General features: G+C 46.7%; 2 protein-coding genes across 2 annotated transcripts in view; one reads left to right on the forward strand and one right to left on the reverse strand.

Annotated features, from left to right (window-relative positions):
* Positions 1-2,585: 2,585 nt before the first annotated feature.
* On the reverse strand, positions 2,586-14,867 carry ARHGEF39 (Rho guanine nucleotide exchange factor 39). Its single transcript, XM_062018794.1, has 10 exons — positions 14,840-14,867; positions 12,776-12,960; positions 11,767-11,861; positions 11,240-11,360; positions 10,100-10,218; positions 8,440-8,510; positions 7,549-7,677; positions 4,065-4,294; positions 3,173-3,261; positions 2,586-2,978 (listed from the first exon to the last, which is right to left on the reverse strand). Exons 2-10 carry the CDS (start codon positions 12,920-12,922, stop codon positions 2,954-2,956), a joined length of 1,026 nt encoding a protein of 341 aa, XP_061874778.1. The 5' UTR covers positions 12,923-12,960; positions 14,840-14,867; the 3' UTR covers positions 2,586-2,953.
* A 98-nt stretch (positions 14,868-14,965) lies between these two features.
* Positions 14,966-24,604, forward strand: part of LOC104562296 (myosin-IIIa-like) — a 31,301-nt gene continuing 21,662 nt past the window's right edge. The window contains exons 1-4 of the mRNA XM_062018837.1: positions 14,966-15,082; positions 15,160-15,225; positions 15,309-15,439; positions 18,058-18,160. Of these exons, the coding sequence (XP_061874821.1) occupies positions 14,966-15,082; positions 15,160-15,225; positions 15,309-15,439; positions 18,058-18,160 (417 nt within the window). The remainder of the gene's footprint in view (positions 15,083-15,159; positions 15,226-15,308; positions 15,440-18,057; positions 18,161-24,604) is intronic.

Raw genomic sequence — 24,604 nt, forward strand, 5'->3', positions numbered from 1 at the left:
CAGCACTGAGAAAAGCCTTTAAAAGAGGCAGTGTTACAATAAGGAGGCAATATGGTCAGGAATAACTGTTGTCTCTACCAGGAGCTTGGTAGACCTCTCAGCATGGGGTGTAGAGTTGCAGGAAATCTCCAAGTTACTCTGTTAGAACAAAAAGAGATGGTGGCAGAACTTTCTCAGTGAGTGATACAGCTGCAGAGAGATGAGAAATACAAATTGCTAGCTTTGTCTTTGACTTCAGGTGCAGCTGGAACTTTACATCCTAGCTTCTGACTGAAAAAAAACAACTAGCCAAACATGGTGGGTTCCTTCCTCCCAAGAACCATAAACTTAGGACAAATGAGTGATTCTGTGTAATGAGTTAGCTGTATGGAAAGACCAAAAAAAGAAGAAAGACCAAAGCAATGTTAACCTTAAATTGGCTAATTTTATCTTCAGGATACTTTTTTCTTTTTCACACAGTAGCACCTCTGTTCTAAGGAATTCCAATGACAAAAAGATGTGTGGTACTGTCTAAGGAAGAAGAAAAACGTGTTGAACTACTAAATGTCAGTGTTCAGACAGACCTTAATCTTTATGTTTAAATTACTTTGAAATTGCCCCTTTACAGCTCACCTAGAATCTGGTTCAAACAGATGTTTTCTCAGCAAGAGACTAACCAAATTACTGCAGAGCTGCCACATTATTAAGTCTGCGTTGAGGCTTCAATGAAATACTCAAGAACAACAGTAGATTTGTGTTTTTTTTTTTTTTAATTGGTGTTTCACCCTAGAAAGCTGAACCCTACCATGTTTCCAGCAATTAATGATGAAGAATGCCGATTGTAGCCTTCTAGAGATCTGTGCCTGAGGAGCAGAGGTGCTGCCCAAGCTTTTCCCTGAAGCATTTGAAAGCAATGATGCAGCTGCACACCTGGACGGCAGAGGCTAGTGCTCTGTCATCTGCATCATCTCTTGGGACTCAGATTAGAAATGTGAATGCTGTCTGATAAGCATACCAGTTTATTTCAGATAGCCCACTGTCTTTTCTGTGGGATTGATGAGAAACAGAAAGGTAGGAATTTAACCACTGGATCATTTTCCATTGGTCTGCCCACCTCTTGCTTTCTTAGACCAGGAGGGACAACAACTGTCCAACTGTTTTGGTAGAAAACTCAAAATCTATGAGTGGTAACCCCAAATTATAAAAAGGGAACAAAGGCAATCCTGGGGGATTACAGGCCAGCCAGTCTCACCTCCATGAAGTAGAGATCTCCAAGCTCATCGAGCAGATCCTGTAAACCACGCAAAGACACACGCTGGTTGGTGACAGCCAGCAGCTCTTAAGTGAGGGCACATTGTGCCTAACAGATCTGATGGCCTTCTACAGTTGGGTTACAGTGCTGGTGGATGAGAGCCACTGATGGCATCGATTTGGACTTGGCAAAGCATTTGGCACTGTCTCACAGCACTTCCTTGTGTGTAAATTGCAGAGAGATGGGTTTGGCAGATGGAGCACTCGGTGCACCAGGAGCTGGCCGGAAGGTCACACTCCCAGAGCTGCGGTCAGTAGCTCAATGTCCAAGTGAGGAAACGTGTTCCTCAGGGGTTGGTGCTGGGCCTGTGTCTCTGTCAGTGACACAAGACAGTGGATCCCCCTCAGCAACTTGCCAATGACACTGAGCTGTGTGGTGCAGCCGACATGCGGGAAGGAAGGGCTGGCACCCAGAGAGTCCTTGCACAGGCACTCAGAGGTGCGGCCATGAGAACATCATGACATTTAGCAAGGGCAAGGTGTTGCATGGGGGTTGGGACAATCCCAGATACACAGGCTGGGGAATGAGTGGATTGAGAGCAGCCCTGCAGAGAAGGACTGGGGGTGTTGGTGGGTGAAAAACTGAATATGAGCCAGCAATGTGTGTTCACAGCCCAGAAAGCCAACCATACCCTGGGCAGCAGGTCAAGGGCGGCAATTCTGCCCCTCAACTCTGTTCTGGCAGGACCTTCCATGCAGTGCTCCATCCAGCTCTGGGACCACCAACATCAGAAGGACATAGGAGTCCAGAAGAGAACCACAAAAATGATCAGAAGTCTGGAGCACCTCTCTTCTGAAGACAGGCTGAGAGTTGGGATTGTTCAGCCTGGAGAAGGCTCTGGGGAGACCCTACTAAAGGACTGAAAGAGGCCAATGATGAAGCCAGAGAGTGACTTTCTGCTCTACAAATACTGTCCAACTACTACCATTCTATAATTCTATGACAGGACAAGGGGTTATGGCTTTAAACTGAAAGGAAATATTTAAATTAGATATAAGGAAGAAGTTCTTTACTGTGAAGGTGGTGAGGCAGTGGCAGAAGTTGCCCATAGACACTGTGGATGCCCCATCCCTGGCAGTGTTCAAGGCCAGGCTGTACGGGGCTTGGAGCAACCTGGGCTATAGTGGAAGAAGTCCCTGCCCATGGCAGGGGATTGGGATGAGATGATCTTTCAAGGTCCCTTCCAACACAAACCATTCTGTGATTCTACAAAACTAACGTCAGAGGAGGAAGATTACTCTGGCCATGCATTATCAATACTGATCAAAAGACCCAGAATCAAGAGCAGGGAGACATATACATGTGAAAACACTGATTTAGAAAGGCACCTGGATAAAAAGTTTTAATGGGTGAAAGCAAGTCAGGTTCTCTTCTGCTTGTCTTTAAGTTAATAAGCTGAGGGTAAAAAAGTGAAAAAAGCTGTAAGCTAAGCTAAGTTAGGGAAAAGTCTCAATACATATTTTTTTAATATACAAATCCTCAGTGTGCACATGTTTTTTTGCAATATCTGTGTTAAGACAGCTGACAAAATGTTCATAATCTCACAAACAGTGTGTAGTCCCTCCAAATGCAATTCTCCTACTGTATATCCTTGAACATCTCTCCTAAGATTGTGTAGGCTTCTATGATGAGGGACAGTTGTCCTGCCAATCTGTCATGCGCTCAGATGGGTGAGGCTTTCAGCTGCCTGCAGAGGAAAACAAAGGGGAAGTTCACCACTAATCTGTTCTTACTATTCCCTTGTATGCTGGCAGCCAGAGTCAGGTCTTCTCAGCCTTATAACCATGTAACACATGCTAAAAAAATACAGGCTCATGCAATCATTTTTATGTTCTGGCCCCTTCCCTCAGTCCTCTCCACCTCTGGAAGACAGATGCCTACCTGACTGCAGCTGTGAGGCTCCGATACCAGTCATTAATATCTTGTTGGTCTGTGGACATCAGCAACAATGTCTTGTATGGAAAGGAAAGCTGGAAGGCAAACAGAATCTGGTAACACTGTGGCATTCCTTGCCAAGGCTCAGCCCTGCATGCTGATTTCCACAATTTTCTTTCCCAGAGAGAAAAGTTACTAAGGTGCTAGGAAAGAGCAGAGCCTGGACAGTACAGAGCAAGTACCAGTCCTGTCCATTCCTTCCAGCCACAGATGAGAGGTCATGTTTTTTAATAGAGTGTTTGGAAGTGGGCAGTTACAGTTCTCAGCAGCCATTCATCCAGTTCTCTCCCATATTCCAAGCTGCTCTGAGGGGACCTTCCACTACCACCACCTACAGAGCACAGCTTTCCCAAAGAGTTTTCCTTGTCAAAGCTCACCAGGAATGAGCTAACACAGCCCCCAGGTCCTGCAGTCTAACAAGATCTGAACTTGACATCCCTCCCAAAAGCATTAGTCCTAGTCAAAGACCCCGTAGCCCTCTGGGAGCTGGATGCACAAGCAATATCTGTTGAGATAATGCCTTAATCTTTTCGTGTTCTGTTTTTCAGGATTTTCTATAAGCTTAGTCCACAGCCAATGCACGTCTGTGGGGCTGTCTCCCTAAACATGTGGCTCTGATGAGGACACGTCAGTGTCTTACTGAACCCTCCTCACATGAACTAGGTGAAGCAACCTGCACCCAGAGTGCTCCAGAAGGGCTGCACTGTGAAGGGACAAGGGCCTACATCACTCAGGAAGTTGCCCTAACTCAGTCCTGCTACTGCTGAGATAGCTAGAGACCTGCTTCAGAAGTCAGACCCCACTGATGCTTGTGCCATGCAGAAGTGTGTAGACTTACACTGAGGAGCCCTCCCTGGCTCTGTGTGTGGCCAAACACCTTATCCACCACACACTGATGAAGTGGGTAGACAGCCTGGCATGCCAGTTTGTTTGAGTTCAGAGGGTGCAGTGGGTGGCAGGGCTTTGTTGCAATAAAGATATCAGAAAAAAGGAAGAACATCCTCCGTTTCAGCTCTCCTCCCTTTGAAGGCACCACCAAAAGCCATCCTTCCCGGATATACCAGCGCCCTAGACATGCAAGGGAAATCAAGAGTTGTCAGGTCATCCTTGAAAAAAACAAAAAGTCACATGATAAAACAGGAATACAGTGAGCTGCCCTTGTGGGTTACCAGGTTCTACATCAATTCCAGCCACTAGAAGGCAGTGTGAACTTGGGCCATGAGGAGCAGACTGAAGTTGTTACAAGTCTATTATGTTGATTAAGAGGATATTACAATGTGCAAGTCTGTTTAAAGAGACCAGAACAAAAATGTGGTTTGAAAATGCTATACATACCTTTAAACTAGCATAAGCCTTCAGAAAACGTACCATGAGCTACCTTGAACTGTATTGCCCAATCATTTGTCTTTAGCAGTGAAACGTAGAACAGTTATTATTTTTCCCTTGTTTTGTTTGCTTAGGTATGCAAGTTAAAAAACAAAAACAAGCCACCTACACGTTCCCCAGGCCATCTATGGACCTCCAGTAGTTAACATATTACAGAATGCAAGTTACTGTTCTAAGGAGAAGATAGCAAAGGGGATTCAAAACAATATATTAAAAGAAAGGTCTGAATAGGTAGCCTTATCAACCTTCTGTTACAGAATAGGATCCAGTGTCATCTATGCATGAAATGAATTGCACTAAGACAAATGGCAGAGAAAGCAGCAGGGAAAAAAATAATCCAAGCAATTTCATAAATCTAGCTGTAAGCAGCAATAAAGAATCCAGCATCTACCCAAATGGAATAATTAAAGCAATGTCTCCAACTAGAAGTATTATTGTACAAGATAGCCACCATCTCATGAGAATTTTTGAAAACACCTGCCAGTAAGATTATTTGTTTAAAGTTCTAATATAGTATGGCCTGATCTGGGGAACACATGCCAGAGAATTTGAGCCATGGGGTTTTTTTGTGCCTTAGCTTCTGGCTGAGCTATTAAGTATGTTTTAGAAAACAACACAATTTTGGTTTAATTTGTATTTTGTCTTACTTGGTATCCTGGAATCACAGAATCTAGATGCAGGTGAATTCCTGCTTAGCTTACTTCACAGGAACCACTCATCGGAAAAACAATGTGCGAAAGAAATGGGTGAGGTGCAGGAATCAGTCCAAGTTTAAAACACCAACAAAGGGAAGGTGTCAGCAGCATGGGGCTGGGCTGTAAACTGTTTCCCTCAGGCTAAGCTGTGATCAGACTCCCTGGCATACAGTCTGAGGTGGACTGTGCTGGAAGTCTTAGACTATAGATCCATGTTTTATGATTTCCAGGGGCATATGGTTTAGGAAATTCTTCTGAAAGGAGGGCAAGGAAATATCCGTAGGGAAGTTAGGGATGACAGAACAGTGTGCTGTGTTAAGAAAGCAGTTCTGGCCCAGACGGTATTTGCCCTATACATAGAAGGCAGCAAGAAGAGCAGAGAGCAGTACATCTCAGAGACACTGCCAAATGTAAGCAAGACACCCAGCTCCAAACCTACACCTTTTCTCTGAAGATTGTTTTCTCACTTCCTTCCTAGGAACAGGATGTAATTTTAACAGTTCTGCAAAAGCTAGCTTGTTTCTGGAAACCTGGCCCAAAACTAACAAGCCCCAGCTTGTCCTGCTGTCTGTCCCAGAGTATCAAGAGACAAAAAAACCCCAAAAAAAGTGGACCAAATTCTTTCAAAAGATGGCTGTGCCCTGTCCGCCTATACTCTTTCCAGCTAGTTGTTTTCTTTTGTCATGAGGTTATCTTATTAGTTCTGTCATTTAGGAAAACTGATTTACCTTCTTATTCTGCGATTCTTACTTATGCACTACCTCAATGTTCCCAGACAGTCCCCTACATGTTCATGTTTAGAATAATCAAAGCACACCCGTGTCAGCTGCCTTTTAGTATCTAAGAAGAATGGGAAAGAGAACTGTAAGTTAATCTGCCCATTGACTGAGCATCTTCAAGAATGATAAACTGATTAAATAACCTTTCTATCTCCAGTGGTTTGTCTGGGATAGACTCAATTTTCTTCAAGGTACAGGGCTACGTTTTGGATTTGTGCTGAAAACAGCAATGCCAATACAAGGATGTTTTAGTTATTGCTGTGCAAGCACTGCTCAGAATCAAGGCCTTTTCTGCTTCCCACACCACCAGCAAGTAGGCTGGGGATGCACAAGAAGCTGGGAGAGGACACAGCTGCAACTGTTGACTCAGGGATAGCCTAGACCACATGACATCACACTCAACGTATAAAGCTGGGGGAAGAAGGAGGAAGGAGGAGGGATGTTCAGAGTGATGACTTTTGTCTTCCCAAGTAACCATTACATGTGATGGAGCCTTGCATTCCTTGAGACGGATACACACCTGCCTGCCCATGGGAAGTGGCGAATTAATTCCTTGTTTTGTGTGCATGCACAGCTTTTGCTTTCCCTGTCAAACTGCCTTTATCTCAATGCACAAGTTCTCTTACTTTTACCCTTACGATTCTCTCTCCCATCCCACCGGGAGATGATTTTTTCACCCAAAAGTCTTTAAGTGTGCCTTAGAGACCTTTTCACAGACAGACTTTAAACACTCCCCTCCAGCTGCAGCACTGTTTCTAGGTGACCTCTGCAACAGCAGTGTTTAGTGATGGCAGAGGTGAAGCCTCAAGTGACCATTTCATAATTGCCCAGACTGGATGCATTTCTCACAATATTCCATAGGTAGCTTGGAGTCTGCTCTGGGAATGGTGAGCACCTACTCACACAAGAGGTCATAAAGAAACCGGTTATCCAGTTAGATGATATTACATTAAAGTGATTGTCACTTTTTTTATATCTCAACTATCAACACAAATACTCTGATTTCTGGCACAGTTTAATCATGCAGCAATTTAGTTGTGCAGATGAAGGAATATTCTTCATGTGAAGGGCTTGAGTAGAGTCCATGAAGTTTGTAGCTTTAGGTAAATCACACCACAGTCCTTGGGCCCTTGGTGCTCAGAAACCTATGCTTCCTGCAATGGAGTAGAGATAACACCACTACTTACACTCTTCTAGAATTAATGTCTGTTCTTCATTGTCCCTCAGGACTTCTGACATATGAATGTCAAGCAACTAAGATGCTGTTCATCCTTACTCAAAAATTCTTCCTTTAAAAAAAACCCACAGAAGTCCTTTAATTACTAGTTATATACTTCCACTCCCCCAATCTCTGGAATTTGGGCAGAATGCAAAAACAGGTTAATACAACTCAGAGAAGACACCTGTATCTCCAGTTATCCCAGCTTGGCAGAAGAAAAGCAAAGCTGTCAGCAAGACCCACCTGGAGTCAAAACCCGTGTCTTCCGGCCTTTGAGAAGTTTCTGAACCCGAAGTAGCTGCACTGAGTTCTCTCTCTTATTGGTGATGTCTCTGACCCACTGAGATACCTCAGAAACAGATTTCACAGCCTCTGAAATTATAGGAGTGTGTTCTGAGGTTATCACAAATGAGTATGTATTATGCCTTGTCTGTGAAAAAAGATAAACTGAAATTAAGAAGCAAATGTTGTAAATCAAGTATCAACAATTCAGTAGCTTCAGCAGGAAATTAGAGTAGATGACCTCCAGAAGCCTCTCTTCAACCAACATTTCTGCTGTTCTAGAAAACAATTTTTTTGCCACTGAAACAACAGAAGAATAGCTTCCTGGATTTGTAAGCAAAGACAGGAAAAATGCCCCACAGGTGGTGGTAACTGTGAGTAAATATGGCATGAAGGATACGAATTATAGAATCATAGAATGATAGGGGTTGGAAGGAATCCTAGAAAACCAAGGCATGTGACCAATGGACTTAAAGGGAATGGTTTGGATTGGAAGAAGCATTTAAAGCTCATCTAAGTCCAACTCCCCTGCCACAGGCAGAAACATTTTTCACCAGACCAGGTTGCTCAATGCCTCATCCAACCTGCCCCTAAACACTACCAGTAATGAGATATCCACAACTTCCCAGAGAAAACTGTTTCACTGTCTCATCACCTTCATTGTAAAAAAACAGAGCTGCCATTTCTCAGGGACATTTTGGTTAAGATGGAGAAAGGAAATGGTAATCCATTAGAACCACAGAGAGGAAGATTTTTCTTCCTGTGGAAGCAGACAGAAGACAAGAATCCAAATATTATTAGCAAGGAGGCTAATGCTGATCAAAGTGACAGCATCTACAAGTGGAATCATACTTGCAAGCTTCTGGTACTCAGCACTGTCTGGGCTGGTGTTCTCCAGCAGGTCTCTGAGGAAATGTTTATACCTAAGATAGAGCAGACTTTATTTCACAAAATGATACCAGGAACAGCAGCATCTTCTATTAGGACAAAATAATGAACAACACTCCACTTCCTGGTGGAGTACACACCTCTAAGCCTGACCAAATAGCATTTGGTCACAGTTCTCCACATTCATTTTATCTTGAAATTAATCAACTAAATTAATCCAAATATTTTATACATTTGCAAGGCTTTGGTATTTCCTGAATATCTGATAAAAGTAGCCTCACATATCACTTAAGTTCATGAGACTCTCTTAGCAGGCACATAAAAGTGCCTTTAATAACAGACAAACTCCTCTTTGAACAATTTTTTTTTAAAGTGTTTGAATGGTAGCATTCATACCATATGTTTTCTGCCCACATAAGAAAATAAATGATTTCTGTAAGAACTAGACGCTGGCTCTTTCTTTTCTCCTCTCCAGTCTTTACTGGAAAGGATCAGATCTCCCCAAATGCTTTCTCCCAAGAAAGTCAAACCATTTTCAGTCTAAAATTATAGAAGAAATACCACATTGAATATATTCACCGACTGGCAGAAGTCATATGACCTGCACTACATGTAAGAGTTTTGAAGGAGCTTGAACATAAAAGAGCAGATTGATGAAAAAAATTAGACCTTCTGTTAAAAAAACCCACCATTTTCCAAACAGCTGGACAGCAACAAATATACTGCTGTTTTGCAAATTTGAAGGAATAATCCAAAGAATTGTAGTGAAAAGAAAGGTTACATTTCTACCTGCCAAGCTGATTAAAAAGGTTACATAAAGTTACCTGTAGCATGATCAGCTTGAGTTATTTTCAAAAGAAATGAAGCTCTCAGTCTCAAATTTGCTTTAGCATGGGTAAGACAGTGGTTGTAGAACAGCTACTTGATCTGCAGTAGCAGCAGCAGGGTTCCCAGCAAGCCACCTGTGCTTTGCATTACCCACATACTCTCCCTAAGAAAGGGCAGCCTTTAAGTGAAAACAGCACTCTCCTCTTGCAGCAAGCCTGCCTCTTCAAAAGGGAGATAATGCCTCAAGGGGGAAATGCCACAATCCAGGCTGGATCTGTCCAGATTCAGACAACTGTGACAGGCACCAAACCTGAGAAGAGTACTTGGTCCTGATAATCAGGGGTGAGAAAAGTTCCCTTTTGCACATTAGTATCTCTCTCCAAAAGCAACTATCTACAAGAGACAAGTTGCAATGCTCTAGGTCAGCATGCCACAAAAAAGGGGAGCAAGATCATCTCTGGCAAAGAGCATCGCTTCTGCAGCACTTCAGACAGCTTGATTTTGTTCAGGGCCTAACTTCAGCAGCTTGCAGAGATAACAGAAACCCTTCATCTCAGCTCTGCACAAGAGCTAGATGAAGGGTTAGGAGACAGGGCTAAACATAGCTGCCTCTGCATCATGCCCCATCCATGTATACTTATTCCACTGAACAGGCATGCCTTCAGGTCTGTTTCATTGCTGTCAATATGCTCCAATTATGAGACACATTAAGCAATTTCACTTCCCCCAGCAATAAAGACACTGTTACGTTCCCTTTTCTGCTCTTGTACTAACATCTTGAAGATTGATTACTTACTGGTGCAGCCTCTGTAGGGGCAAAGGAAGGAGATCCTCTAGCTTTCTCCCCTGAAACTGAGGTCGAGTCTCCTGGAGTTTCTTAAACCGTCGGAATGCCTTATTTTTCCTCAATTGCTCCTGTGTGCAGCAGAAAAGGCATATAGCTTTAAGACCATAGGAAGAAAAACAAAACCACATGCTCTAATCTGCACCAGAGCTTGGAAATTCTAAACTGGAGTTTAAGACTCCGGTCCTAATCACGAGAATCAACAGCTTGTTTTGTGGCCATAGGAAAGCAATTCCCTTTCTCCCCTATTTCCCAGCAGTTAATGGAAGAGATTTTCCCATTTCACACATGCACAGCAGCATAAAACTCAGCAAATGGAAAGAAAGAAAAAAAGGAAAGTTGAATCAGATAGGAAAACAAGGAGTCCACCTGTGGCTTGCTGCAACTCATTGCAAGACAAATAAATACAGCCCTGCATTCCCACCACATCAAGGCAAGTATCCAAAATGGCTTTTCTCTTGGGCAATCAAAAGTGAGAATATATCCATCCAAACAGAAGGGAAACATTCCAGTACATCCCACAGCTAAGAACGAGCACAGACAAAAACTGGAAGTCAGGTGGTTTAAATTCCAGATACAGCTGACAGGACTTTTCAATAAAAACATATCCTTCTGAAATTTCTTGGAAGATGGGTTGTATTTGGAGAGGTAAGTGGAAAAGAAAAATATTCTTCTACCAAAGGAAAAAAGAAAAAAAAGAAGGAAGAGAAAAATCCCTCTCTTAGGATACATAGTGGGAAAGACTAAGAGACCTGATAATTCTTCAGAAAGAGATCAATCTTCCCTACAAAAACTCCCTGTGCTTGCCAGACAAGGAGGAGTGGAGTAAATATAGACCTGAGAAAGCTGTGCTCAAGTGTATGCACATATATACACAAACACCTGAAACAAGCTTCAAACATCTGAAGCTCTAATTTAGAAGTTTTGACCATTCAGTTATGAAAGAAACACTGAGAAAACTGCGGCAGAGTAGAAAGAAGAAAAAAAAAAAAGACCTCCAGAAGCAGGAGGAAAAAGGGAAGGATGCAAGCTGTTTCACAGAATGGAGAAAGTGAGAGAAGAAAGAACATGATGAAAAAAGGAGATACATACCTTCAAGGTTTTATTTGCCTGCTCCAAATTCTCAGCATAGTGGCCATAAAGCTCTACATTCTGACAGAATGTTTCCAATCCTGGTCCCAAATTCCCTCTCTCCAGTTGACGTGACAGAACTCTACACAAGTAAAGATAGCTCATAAGAGGTGCATTACTGATGGCACTTTCAGAGCTCCCTCTGGTTCACTACTGTGCCAACCTTCCTTTGCCAGTCTCCATCTCTCATCCAGCTTCTTTGCCAAATACATGCTTAGTAGTCACAGAGTAAACTACAGAAAATGTCCCTTAAAAATAAGATGGAGCAGACTTACAGGCTTTAAGCCAGAGAGCAACTAGGCATCCGGATGTGTGGATATAGATGTGCACTTTCCTGGGTACATCTGCAAGTGGCCATTAAAACTAGCAGTGCAAGAAGTGATGTCTGTTTTAGAAAGCATTAGTTTTATTTCCTGAAATCTTACTGTCTCATTAATAAAGGGTCCTCCCCAAATAATTACAGGAATCACATCAGTGTCTTCACTTACTGGCTGGTCAAAAATATGGATTCCAGAGGTCCAAATATGGTTTCCAACACAGCGGGTTTCAGTGTCCCTTTGGCCTTTAAAATTGTCACAAAGAACTAAGTAGAAAAGAAGACAGAATTTCACACAGCTAAAATTCACAGGTCACCCAAAGGTTATTCGTGGCACATAGAAAAATGAAGTCCTGCTCATTCTTTAGCTTGAAAGGGAGTCCTGGTCAACAATAAACTAACCCTGAGACAGCAATGTGCCCTTGTGGCCAAGAAGGCCAATGGTATCCTGGGATGCATGAAGAAGAATGTGGCCAGCAGGTCGAAGGAGTTTCTGCTCCCCCTCTTCGCTGCCCTGCTGAGGCCTCATTGGGAGTCCTGTGTCCATTTCTGGGCTCCCCAGCTCAAGAAGGACAGAGAATATCTGGAGAGAATGCAGCGCAGGGCCACCAAGATGATCAGGGATATGGAACATCTTTCATACGAGGAAAGACACTGGGAACTGGGGCTGTTTAGTCCAGGGAAGAGATTGAGGGGGGACCTCATTAGTATTTACAAGTATCTAAACGGTGGGCGCCAGGAGGTTGGGATATCTCTTTTTTTCTCTTGTATCTAGCAACAGGACAAGGGGTAATGGGATGAAGCTGGAACATAAAGAGTTCTATTTAAACATAAGAAAAAACTATTTCACTGTTCAGGTGAGGAAGCCCTGGCACAGGCTGCCCAGGAGGGGGGTGGAGTCTCCTTCCTTGGAGGTCTTCAAGACCCACGTGGAGAGTTTTGAAGGCCTCCAGAGAAGGAGGCTCCACATCCTCCCTGGGCAGCCTGTGCCAGGGCTCCCTCACCTGAACAGTGAAATAGTTTTTCCTTATGTTTAAAATTATAAACAACAAAAAAACCCTTTCAGACCCAGCCATTGTCCCATGTATTCAAACCTTGCTCTTGACCCTTTCTCACAACACCATAAATAAGTATGTGCAGCCTGAAGGCACTCACATACCAGAAAGGGCCGAAATACTCACTGTGACCACAAAATCTAACTGCTCGAGGTATTTGTGTTCAGTTTCCAGCAGCTCCTTTGCTGTCCGGCTGCGCTTTCTCTCCCAGCGAGCCCTCTGCTCTTCCACAGTGTTTGCTCCAGCCATAAACAGCAGGGAGGGATCACTCATGGCAACCTCAGGGCTGATATACAGAAACGTAATGGATCCTGAAGAGCCAAGAGATGGACACACAACAAAGGAATAACCTATGCTGCAGTGTAGGACTCTTAGCTATGAATTGTACACTTTTCTGTGAAAAAGGGAAGTCATTGCTAACAACTGTTATTAACAGTTTCCTCCTGCACTCCTATCCATGAGTACAGGACCCTGCATTAACCAGAGGAATAGTGTTAGAAAGACCAGAAGATGAAAGCAAAAGCAGCATGTTATGATACGTCTGTAAAGACATCTTAAGAGCACAATCCCACTCACAAACCACTTTGTCCCATGCTTTGCACTTCCTTCATAAGCAATTCTCCATAAACCAAAGGAAGTTCGTAGGTGGAAGAAATACTGTGAGTAGGAGTTGGAAACATTTGAGAAGAGAGAAAGGGAACACTCTTGCTTGTTTTCCCATGGAGGTGCCCAAAAAGCAAGTGGTTTTCATTGACACTTTCTAAGAGTAGTTTGTGGTTTCACAGATGAGAGACTGAGCAACTGCCATGAATCACACTGCTCACATATTAACCAGCTTCTCTGCTGCTCACCTCTTCTGCAAAAGCATCATGGTTTTGTTACAGAGAAAAACATTTCCTCTTTTATCATCTCCTCTCAGACAAACAGGCATGTGTTAGCAGAACTGTAGTTAAACACAGCTCTGCCTTTTCATCAAAAGACAGTACAGGCTGTTGCATACTTGCCACAGCATGAAGTCTGTAGTTTCTCTGGAAGCTGAGCTACCGCCACAGAAGTTTTGGCTTCTATGGGTTGTTACAGAGAAGAGAATTTGCCAAATCCAGTCTTCCAGAGACATTTCAGATTACACATCATGTGTGTACCAAGACTTATGTGATGAGTTAGAAAAAGTCTAGATAGTTAAGTGACAGGCGCAGTAGTTTATAGAAGTATGAGCTTTTTCAGAGGTTTATCCTCAGCTTCACTCATGATACAACCATTAGCCTAGCTAAGGCCACATCTTGGTCAAACAGGGCAGAACTGGCAGCCGGTGATGGAGAGGCAGCACTGCAAGGAACATAATGCACGAGGTCAGCATTAGCATGTATCTGCAGAGTGCCCACTGATAACAGACTAAAACGCTATCACTTGCAGAGCACCTTTAGCCAAGGAAAGCTGCAGTCGTAATTTTCATTTTGCAGACCATTTTCTTTTAACAAATGATAACTTTAAAACAGGACAAAAAACAAAGTTACACCAGGTTTGACCATCTCCCACTTGCACAGAGCTTTGTAAACGTTCCCATTATTCTAAAATACATTATGTTCTGCCTCTCTAGTCTGCAGGGTGAAGGCTGCCTGGAGCCTATAAGTAAACTAGAAAATACTTCATCTACAGGTGGCAGAAGCACTCCACAGCTTTCTTCTCTCTTCTCAGGAAGAAAGCAATGACTACTTTACCTACAGTTAACTACCTTCGGATGCCCCATTACCAGTGTTCCCTGCAACACTTTGGAGTTTTCTGTTTGGAACATTCTCCAAAACTCTCCCTGCAGATCTCACCGCAGCAAGGCCGCTCTCGCCGTCTCGGAAGCGCGGCCAGCTCGTGGGCCGGCCCCGAGGGCTGCACAGCTTCCCATCGCACCTCCAGGGACGGTGGTGCTGTGGAAGCAGCCGCAGGCTCAGACTCGGAGGCGGCTCCTACCCGCTCTGGCCGCCGCCTTTGAGCCACCTCCCCGCCGCGGCTGGGCGGCCAGGCCACCCGAGGGGCCGCCGGCGCCGAGGCCGAGCCCCTAGGAGAGGAGAGCAAGGTACAGCGCAGCATCGGCTCTCAGCCTCCCTTCCCGCTCCCCTCGATCTCCGAGGGCCCGGAGTACGAGCTGAGCACCCCTCAACACCCGCTGACCCCACAACAAAACACACCACCCGTTACCTGCAGGTCCCCGCCGCCGCCCCGGGTTCAAACGGAGGCCCCGCCCCGGCGGGCGGTCCCGGGGCGGAGCTGCAGCGGGGCCGGGCCGGGGGAGGCTGGCGGGCGGACGGCATGGGAGCGGAGAGTATGGTGTCGCGTGGGGAGCGCGGCCCGCCGGCCGGGGACCTGGCGGCGCTGGCGGAGCTGAGCGAGGCGGCCTTGCTGGGCGGGCTGCGGGAGCGGTTCCTGCGGCAGCAGGTCTACGTGAGTGCCGGGGGCCGGGGGGCCGGGGGGGGGGCGGCGGCGGGCGTTCGCCTGACGGACTCTCCCCTCGCCGACAGACCGACATCGGGGACATCCTCATCGCCGTGAACCCCTTCCAGCCGCTGCCGCTCTACGGCAGAGAGGTGAGTGTCCCCTCAGCCCCCGCCGGTCGGGCTCTGCCACCCCCCAGCCCTTTCATCACCTCTCCGCCACCGCTTCACCCCAGGTCTCCGAGCGCTACCGGCACCATGAGACCGGCGCGCTGCCGCCCCACATCTTCGCCGTGGCCAGCCGGGCCTACCACGCCATGCTGGGCCGCCGGGGCGGAGGGCCGCTGAACCAGTGTATCGTCATCAGGTGAGCTCAGGGTGGGCGACCGGACCGGGCCGGCGGCTGGCCAGGCCCAGGCAGAGGTGAGGCCGGTGAGCTCTTGCTGGGTGGTCTCTGCTGAAGTTTCAGACAAAACTCCTCTCCGTGAGTCAAAACCTAGCTGGACTGGCTATGCATTGCCTTTCCCAGCCTGCCCACTTTCCAGGCAGGAGAGCAGGCAGGTCGTGAATGGACGTGCATGGAGACACAGTTGTCTCAGCTGCCAGTGCTGGTAACAAAGCTTAGGTATGTCAGTTTTCCTTCTGGAGGGATGTCTCATTGGAAAGAGTTAATCAGCTCTGAGAGAAACTGTAGGGTGCTATTCTTTGGTGAAACAAAGGAGTTTTCCCAAAGTGGAGCTTCTCATATATAACCAAAGAGCACAAGAAAGAAAAACAAGCTTTTAAATTTCTTTTTTCCTCCTAAGACTTTTGGAAATCTGTCCAGGGAAAATCTTGTTTTCTTGGGTAGTTCTGTGCACTAGAATGGAAAAAAAAAGGGCTGTTGTAACAAAAGAGTGTACCAGTGACATGAGCATTTCATTCCTTGACGTAATTGTTCTGCGGAAACTGTGCGGGGCAGCAGATAGCATCAACTAGTAGAGAAAACCTCAATGTCAACTAGCAGAGAAGGCCTCAAACAGCACCAAGGAGAAAGCCTCTAGACACTAACTGCCTGTTCTGTCATCTCAGTTAAAATTATAATTGCCATTTTGTTTGATTTAATGTTCCCTTCTCATCACTTTTTCAGTCCACATAGTGTGGAAATGACTTGCTGAATCACTGCTGAGTGTTGTGGGACTGGGAGTTTGAGCCTCACTCATTTCTCTAGCCTTCAGGCCATCAGTGGCTATGCTTCCTTGAAGTGGTGGCTGAGGAGTTAACAGTTAGAAGAGGTGCTGCTGGTAGGGCTCTTGAGGATAGAGAACAGTTGTACTGTTTGTCTTTGGAGATGAAAAGAGACAAGAAAGAGTAACCCGTGGGTGTTTGACAAGAAGTGAGTGGTCTCATTGTTTACTGGCAGCAGTTTGTAGTCTCGGGGTTAACAATCTGAGCTACTCCTGGGCATACTGCAACCCTATTAACTAGTCTGTGTGTTGCTATCACAGGAAGTTCACAGTTCTACTCTCTGTGAGTCGTGAAGCACTCATTAATCAGATTTCCTAGCATGAGCAAAGTTGAGGCGGAGGGGGACAAGGAAGTCACTCCTCTTAGACCACAGTTCATCAGAACAACAGAGGGACACACCAGGCTCTACTATACTTGTGATCTCTTTGCTGATTTTAACTTAGCCTGGGAGGTCTGGATGGCATACTGAACACAGTAGCTGCTCCCATGTGACAAATGCTCACTGGAATAAACTTGTCCTGTGCAGCAAATTCCACTGGCTCCTCTTGTCTTCCCAATTCCAACAGCCATTAGTCATAGCCTGAGTATGCTCTGGTACAGCATTTGAGTCTCCTGGAGATGACTTGCACTTCGCATCCTGAGGCTGTTAGATATCTACAGGTGGATAGTATTTGCAGGAACTGGGGAGGCTGTTGTGCTTGCTATGGGGTACCAGGACAAGCTAGAACCGTGGTGGTATTGACACTGCTTTTATTGGGGAAGTAAGTAACTGAAAAGGAAAAGAAAAACCATCTTATCTACTGAGCAGCGATGCTTCCTGCATGGCCTCTTCTCAGCTAGCCACATGGTCCTTTTTTGTTTGTGTATATTCAGATGGGATTGGCCTGATCTCTGCTTGAGATCAGGTGTCTGTTGTACTATTTGGTATTTATCCACATATACTTGATCCCGAGCACAGAGTAACTGAGAGCTGCAAAGCAGTAAAACCACGCCAGATGCTCAAAGGTCAGGTATGGACGATGAATGATTCATTCATCATTTCCTGCTTTCTCTGTTTTCTTTTTTATTCTCTATGCTGGAGTTCTGTGCTGGTATGTTGTCAGTCAAGGACATCATATTGTCTCATTGATTGTCCCCCTCCCAGGACAGGGGAAACTGCTATTTCTAAGTGGCACTTGTTTGGCTTGAAGGCGGAGACATTGGCCTCAGCAAGGCACACCGCTGCTGCTCTGGGGGTGTGGGCAACTGCTGTGCTGTGCCCCAGTTCTCAACCTGCTGGTGCCTATGAGTGTGTGAAGCGTCCAAGGCTGCAGATTCCTGCACTATCTCAAGATCAGTGCTTAGCTGTGAGCGAGAAATGGATGAGGCGAGTCTCTTTGAAGAAAGAGGAAGATGTCAACTCCAGCGTATGTGAGGGAGTCAGTGTGCCAGCTCACTTTTGGAGATTGTTTTCCGGAAGTTAGGTTTTGTTTTTTCTGCAAAAGTGGAGCAAATGCTTTGTCTGGTGCACCACATCCAGAAGTGACAGCATGCAGTCTATCTGTACTCCCTTGCAGATGGAGAAAAATTCCCCTGGGGAGGGATCAGGACCTTGTGGGACCCACCGTGTGATGTGACCCAGCTGTGATATGAGTTTGTGTTCACACCTTCAGTTTAGCTGAAAAAGTTATGAAACTGTTGGTCGGGAGGGCACTCTGAAATGATGACAAAAGGCAGAATTACCCAGCTACTGGAATTTCCTTTGCTTTTTCTTGGCAGTGGAGAGAGCGGTGCAGGGAAAACGGAGAGTACAAAGCTGTTGTTACAGCACATAATGAATCTGTGCAGAGGCAACTCACAGCTGGAGCAGCGGATCCTTCAGGTAGGTCATGGCAGGATGGTGCTGCAAGACAACTTGACTTGGGCTGAGGAAGCCTGCTGATGAATCACCACTGCGAATCAGGGAGCAAAACATAAGGCATGTAAGAAAATAGCGGGTAAGGTTGGTGAAGTAGCTGACCACAAATTAGAAGGTTTGGTAGGTCAGTAAATCTTTGCTGGGAAGGTAGTGGTATCTTAAATGATAGAAAACTATTACAGTCATTTGTCACGCTCTCTCTAACAAGGGATTATGGGCATTTTTTCAGAGTAACTTCCTGATTGAGGTAGAAAAGAACTTTTATTAGAAAACGAAGTGTTGATTCAATGTTACACGGAGATCATAGAATCATAGAATGGTAAGAGGTCGGAAGGGACCTTTAGAGATCATCTGGTCCAACCCCCCTGCAGAAGCAGGTTAACCTAGATCAGGTCACAGAGGAACATGTCCAGGCGGGTCTTGAAGACCTCCAAGGAAGGAGACTCCAGAACCCCTCTGGGCAGCCTGTGCCAGGGCTCCCTCACCTCAACAGTGAAATAGTTTTTACTTATATTTAAGTGGAACTTTTTGTGTTCCAGCTTCATCCCATTACCCCTTGTCCTGTTGCTACTATAGAAAAAAGGGATGTCCCAGCCTCCTGACACCCACCCTTTAAATATTTATAAATGTTAATAAGATCCCCCCTCTATCTCCTCTTCTCCAGACGAAACAGCCCCAGTTCCCGCAGCCTTTCCTCGTATGAAAGACGTTCCATACCCCTGATCATCTTGGTGGCCCTGCACTGGACTCACTCCAGCACTTCCCTGTCCCTCTTGAGCTTAGGAGCCCAGAACTGGACACAGTACTCCTGATGAGGCTTCAGCAGGGCAGAGTAGAGAGGGAGAGGAACCTCACTTGATCTGCTGGCCACACTCTTCTTAATGCATCCCAGGATGCCATTGGCCTTCTTGGCCATGAGGGCACAGTGCTGTCTCATGTTCAATTTATTATCAACCAGGACTCCCAGGTCTCTCTCTGCAGAGCTGCTCTTCAGCAGTTTGACCTGTGTTGGTACAGGGGATTGTTCCTTCCCAGGTGCAGGACTCTGCACTTGTCCTTGTTGAACCCCAGGAGGCTCCTCTCTGCCCAACTCTCAAGCCGGTCGAGGTCCCGCTGAATGGCAGCACGGCCTCTGGGGAATCAGCCAGTCCTCCCAGTTTGGTGCCATCAGGGAACTTGCTGAGGGTACACTCTGTCCCCTCATCCAGGTCGTTGATGAAGATGTTGAACAAGACTGGCCGCAGAACCCATCCCCGTGGAACTCCACTGGCCACAGGCCTCCAACTCGACTCTGTGCCATTGATCACCACCCTCTGGGCTCTGTCATTCACCCAGCTCTCCATCCACCTCACTGTCCACTCATCCAAGCCACAGTGCTTGAGCTTTCTGATGAGGATGTTATGGGAGACAGTGTCAAAAGCCTTGCTGAGGTCAAGGTACATGACATCCACTGCTCTCCCCTCATCTGGCCAGCCGGTTATGCACTCATAGAAGGGTCTCAGGTTGGTCAAACAGGATTTCCCCTTGGTGAATCCATGTTGACTCCCCCTGATAACCATCTTATCCTTCATATGTTCAGTGATACCATTCAGGATGAGTTGTTCCATCTCTTTTCCAGGGATGGAGGTGAGTCTGACTCTCCTGTAGTTTCCTGGATTGTCCTTCTTGCCCTTTTTGAAGACTGGCGTGACATTGGCCTTTCTCCAGTCCTCAGGCACCTCACCTGTCCTCCATGATTGTTCAAAAATGATGGAAAGAGGCTTATCAATCACATCAGCCAGCTTCCTCAGCACTCTAGGATGCATCCCATCAGGATCCATTGACTTATGAGCCTTAAGCTTGGCCAACAAGTCTTTCACCTCTTCCTCTTCCACCCAGGGCAAGTCCTCTGCTGTCCTGGCCATCCTGTTATCATTGCTGGACTGGGCTTCCAAGGGCTGGCCTTGGCCGTAAAGACTGAAGCAAAGAAGGCATTCAGTACTTTGGCCTTTTCTGCATCCTGAGACACCAGGGCACCCTCACTGTTTAGCAGCGGGCCCACATTCTCCCTCACCATCCTTCTGCTGCTGATGTACTTGAAAAATGCCTTATTGCTGTCCTTAACATCCCTGGCTAAATTGAATTCTAGAAGGGCTCTAGCCTTCCTAGTTGCACCCCTGCATGCCCTGGCAATGTTCCTATACTCTTCCCAAGAAGCCAACCCCTGTTTCCACCTCTCATAGATGGCTGCTTTCTGCCTGAGTTGTCCCAGCAGATCCTTGCTCATCCATGGAGGCCTCCTACCTCCTTTTCCTCCTTTCTTGCACATTGGGACACACTGATCCTGGGCTTGGAGGAAGTGTTGCTTGAAGATTGACCAGCTCTCATTGGCACTTCTGTCTTCTAGAATCATAGGCCATGAGATCCATCCAAGTAGATCTTTGAAGAGGCCAAAGTCGTCTGGCCTGAAATCCAGGGTCACAGTCCTGCTTTGTGTTCTGCCTCTTCCACACAGGATCTTGAGCTCTGCCATCTCATGGTCACTGCAGCTGAGGTTGCCCCCAGCCTTCACATCCCCAACCAGGCACTCCTTATTTGTCAGTACCAGGTCCAGCAGTACACCCCTCCTTGTTGGTTCCTCAATCATCTGCAATAGGAAGTTGTCATCAGCAATCTGTAGGAACCTCCTGGACTGCGTGTGCTTGGTTGTGTGGCTGTCCCAGCAAATATCAGGGTGGTTGAAGTCCCCCATGAGAACCAGGGACTGTGATTGTGAGGCAGCTCTCAGCTGTTCGTAGAAGGCCTCATCCACATCCTCCTCCTGATCAGGTGGCCTGTAACAGACTCCTACAACAATATCACCTGCCTTGCCCTGCCCATTAATTTTTACCCATAAGCACTCTACCCACTCCTCATTCCCACCCAGGCACAGTTGGGTACACATTAATTGCTCCCTCACATAGAGAGCAACTCCACCTCCACGCCTTGTCAGTCTGTCTTTCCTGAACAATACATAGCCCTCCATGGCTGTGCTCCAGTCATGGCAGCTGTCCCACCACGTCTCTGACCGCAATGAGGTCGTAGCCCTGCATCCGCACCCACATCTCCAGTTCCTCCTGCTTATTCCCCAGGCTGCGTGCATTGGTGTAGAGGCAGCGCAGGGGCTTACTCAAACACACAGGTTTCCCTGGGCGGGTGGTTCTTCCCTGGTTTGGCTCTTTCTGAGGGTGATCAGCCTTCTGTATCTCAGCCCAGTGCGCAGATGAAGGGCTCTTATCGTTGCATTCCCTGTCCTGCCCTGTTTCCCAGCTAGAGGGAACAGCTTGTTCTGTTTTGCTTCTCCCCTCACCCCCCAAGTCCCTTAGTTTAAATACCTCTTTATTAAATTTGCTAGTCTACTCCGAAATAATCCAGTGCCTTTACAGGAGAGATGAATCCCATCCTGTCCTATCAAGCTGTAGTCCCCCAGGAAGGATCCATTGTCAAAGTACCCAAAGTCTTCCCGCTGGCACCAGCCTCTCAGCCAGGAGTTCACTTGGCTGATTTTTCCATTACAAACTCCTCTTTGATCTCTAGTGAACAGGATAGAGGAGAAAATAACCTGAGCCCCTCTACCTTTTACCTGCTCCCCCAACGATTTAAAATCTGTCTGGATCCTGGAGATGTCATGCCTCATGACATCATTCATACCTACATGGAACACAAGTAGGGGGTAGTAACCTGCATCCCTGACGAGCCGTGGCACTCTCTCGGCCACATTCCTGATCTTGGCCCCAGGCAAGCAGCACACCTCCCTACTTGCTCCACAGATGGGTCTCTCAGTGCCCCTTAGCAGCGAGTCACCCACGACAAGCATCCGTTGCCTCTTCCTGCGATGTCCATTACCTACTGCAGGTGGAGCAGCTGATGGGTTTTCCCCTCTTGGAGCTTGCTCTTCAAAGTCCCTTGTCACCAGTGCCTCATACTTATTTGTAGTAGGCACTCTGGAAGGAGGGCTTTGAAGATGAGCCTTTGCCTTTCTTTTTTTTGTAACCAGGGTGCACGACTTATTGGATTCACTGAGGCTTGCACCTGATTGCAGAAGCTTCCGTCTTTCTCCACGTCTTCCCCTCTAATACTACAGAGCCTACTCACAGTTTCCTGCAGCTCTTTCACCAGGTGCTGCAGTTCCTGAACTTGAGGGCACCTGTGACACATTTTTACCTCAGATGCATAGATCCCTAAGCAGTCTAAACACTCCCTGCACTCCACCTGGACAAAAGCTTCTCTACTAACCAGCTCTGTCTGAATGAGTGCATTGACCTTCACCTGGGTTTTGTCCACCTGAGCCTTGGCTTTCCTTAGGTGAGCACTCACCATTTTGCTAGGTTGAAGCTGAAGCTGGGGCACTTCTCTGACTGCTACTTCTCTAAACGGGCCATGGGGTTGTTCCCTGCCCGTCCTCCCTTCTCGAACTGCCACGCAAACTGCCGCACCACTTCTGGGTGCCGCGTCACTCCCTGTTTGCTGGCCCTGGTCGCTGCGCTCCTGGTCGCTCGCGCTCCCTGGGGGACAATTAAATACCCCACGGTTGCTGCGGCTCTGCCTCCCGGCAAGACCGTCCCCATCAGGAGAGCTGCCTGGTCCTGGCAGCTCTCCTTGCTTTTCCTCCACTGCCCGTGCTCCAGGAACCCCTGGATTACCTCAGTCGGCCGCACAGCCGCAAATAAACGAGCCTTGCCTCCGCTTTGTTTACCACCCATAAAAAGGGATGGGAGCCTTCAGTCACCTCTACTTGGCTAAGTATACTTTCTGTCAGGTACATACCTGCTAGCTGGTTAACTTCATTTTCATATACCTTTGGTAGCTGATTTTAAAACATATTTGTTATTTTGGTCTGAAGTATTTCCACTTGAGCTGTTCCCCATGGAACTGTGAGATTTTTTTGAGCAAACCATACTTAAGTCTTCTATGTGATAGATCAAGCAGAGTGGATTTTTGGACTACTTCTTCAAGTGTATGTTTTCAGGTTTTCTATAGAGACAGCGAGATCTTTCTGTGTGGTGAACTAACTTTGGCCAGACGCCACATGCCCACCAAGCTGCTCTGTCACTCCCCTCAACCGGACAAGGGGAGAAAAAGATGACGAAAGGCTTGTGAGTTGGGATCACAAGGAGAGGGAGATCACCCAGGATTTATCATCACTGGCAAAACAGACTTGACTAGGGGGAAAATGAATTCAGTTTATTGCCAGTTAACATCAGAGTAGGATAACACCAAAAAATAACAAATCTTAAAACACCTTCCACCCACCCCTCCCTTCTTCCCAGGCTTGACTTCATTCCCAATTTTCTCTCCTCCCTCCCCCTGAATGGTGCAGGGGAAACAGGAAATTGTTATGGTCAGTTAATCACTTACCTCTGCTCCTCCTTCCCCCTCACAGGGAGGACTCCACACAGTCTTCTCTCACTCCAGCATAGCATCCCACGCACAGGAGACAGTCCTCCATGAACTTCTCCAACATGAGTCCTTCCCATGGGCTACAGTTCTTCACAAACTGCTCCAGCGTGGGTCCCTTCCACAGGGTGCAGTCCTTCGGGAACAGACTACTCCAGCATGGGTCCCCCATGAGGTCACAAGTCCTGACAGCAATCCTGCTCCAGTGTGGGCTCCTCCACGGATCCAGAGGTCCTGCCAGGAGCCTGCTACAGTGTGGGCTTCCTACAGCATTACAGCTTCCTTTGGGCATCCATTTGATCCAGCATGGGGTCCTCCCCTGTGGCCTCCATGGCAGCAGGGGCAGGGCCTTCCTTACCATGGGCTGCAGGGGAATATATTCTGGCACATGGAGTACCTCCTCCCTCTTCTTTATTGACCTAGGCATCTGCAAGGGTTTTTCACGTGTTTTCCTTTTGCTATTGCACAACTTTTTTCCCCATCTTAAATATGTTGCCACAGAGGCATAACCATTGTCGCTGATGGGCTTGACCTTGGCAAGTAGTGAGTCCACCTTGGAGCCAGCTGGAGCTGTGTCTGTTGGACATAGGGGAAGTGTCTGGCATCTTCTCACATACACCACACCTGGATCTCCCCTGCTACCAAAACCTTGCTGTGCAAACCCAATACATTGTGCTGTGTTTTGGGCTCTAGAATGGCATTATTTCGGTGTGGTACCATCCATAGTTTATCCAAGTTGAAGGCCTGTGCTCCATTGTGGCATTGATATACCCGCTAGCTCTGCTGAAAGCTGACTTGGGCCACACTCCCAAGCTGCTTCAGACCTGTGCAGGTTCAGGAAGCAGGACAGCTGTATTTGATCAGCACAGTGCCTGTAATTCCTCCACTAGAAACAAAGTTCACCTCAGTCCAGGTAAGCTGCCCTTGTAAGGCCTAGAGGTGACAATGAAGAATAATCTGCATCTTATTTGGTTCATGTAGATATATTCAAGG

The sequence above is a fragment of the Colius striatus genome, chromosome Z (assembly GCF_028858725.1).
Source record: "Colius striatus isolate bColStr4 chromosome Z, bColStr4.1.hap1, whole genome shotgun sequence".
Classification (NCBI taxonomy): Eukaryota; Metazoa; Chordata; class Aves; order Coliiformes; family Coliidae; genus Colius; species Colius striatus.

Excerpts from the sequence above, each read along its gene's own strand:
- ARHGEF39 (XM_062018794.1), bottom strand. The coding sequence starts at position 12,922 with ATGAGTGATCCCTCCCTGCTGTTTATGGCTGGAGCAAACACTGTGGAA. Across the intron at positions 8,511-10,099 it reads CCCCTACAGAGGCTGCACCA|GTATAAACATTTCCTCAGAG; the intron begins GTAAGTAATCAA and ends GCTCTATCTTAG. Across the intron at positions 2,979-3,172 it reads AGCCTCACAGCTGCAGTCAG|GCAGCTGAAAGCCTCACCCA; the intron begins GTAGGCATCTGT and ends TTTCCTCTGCAG.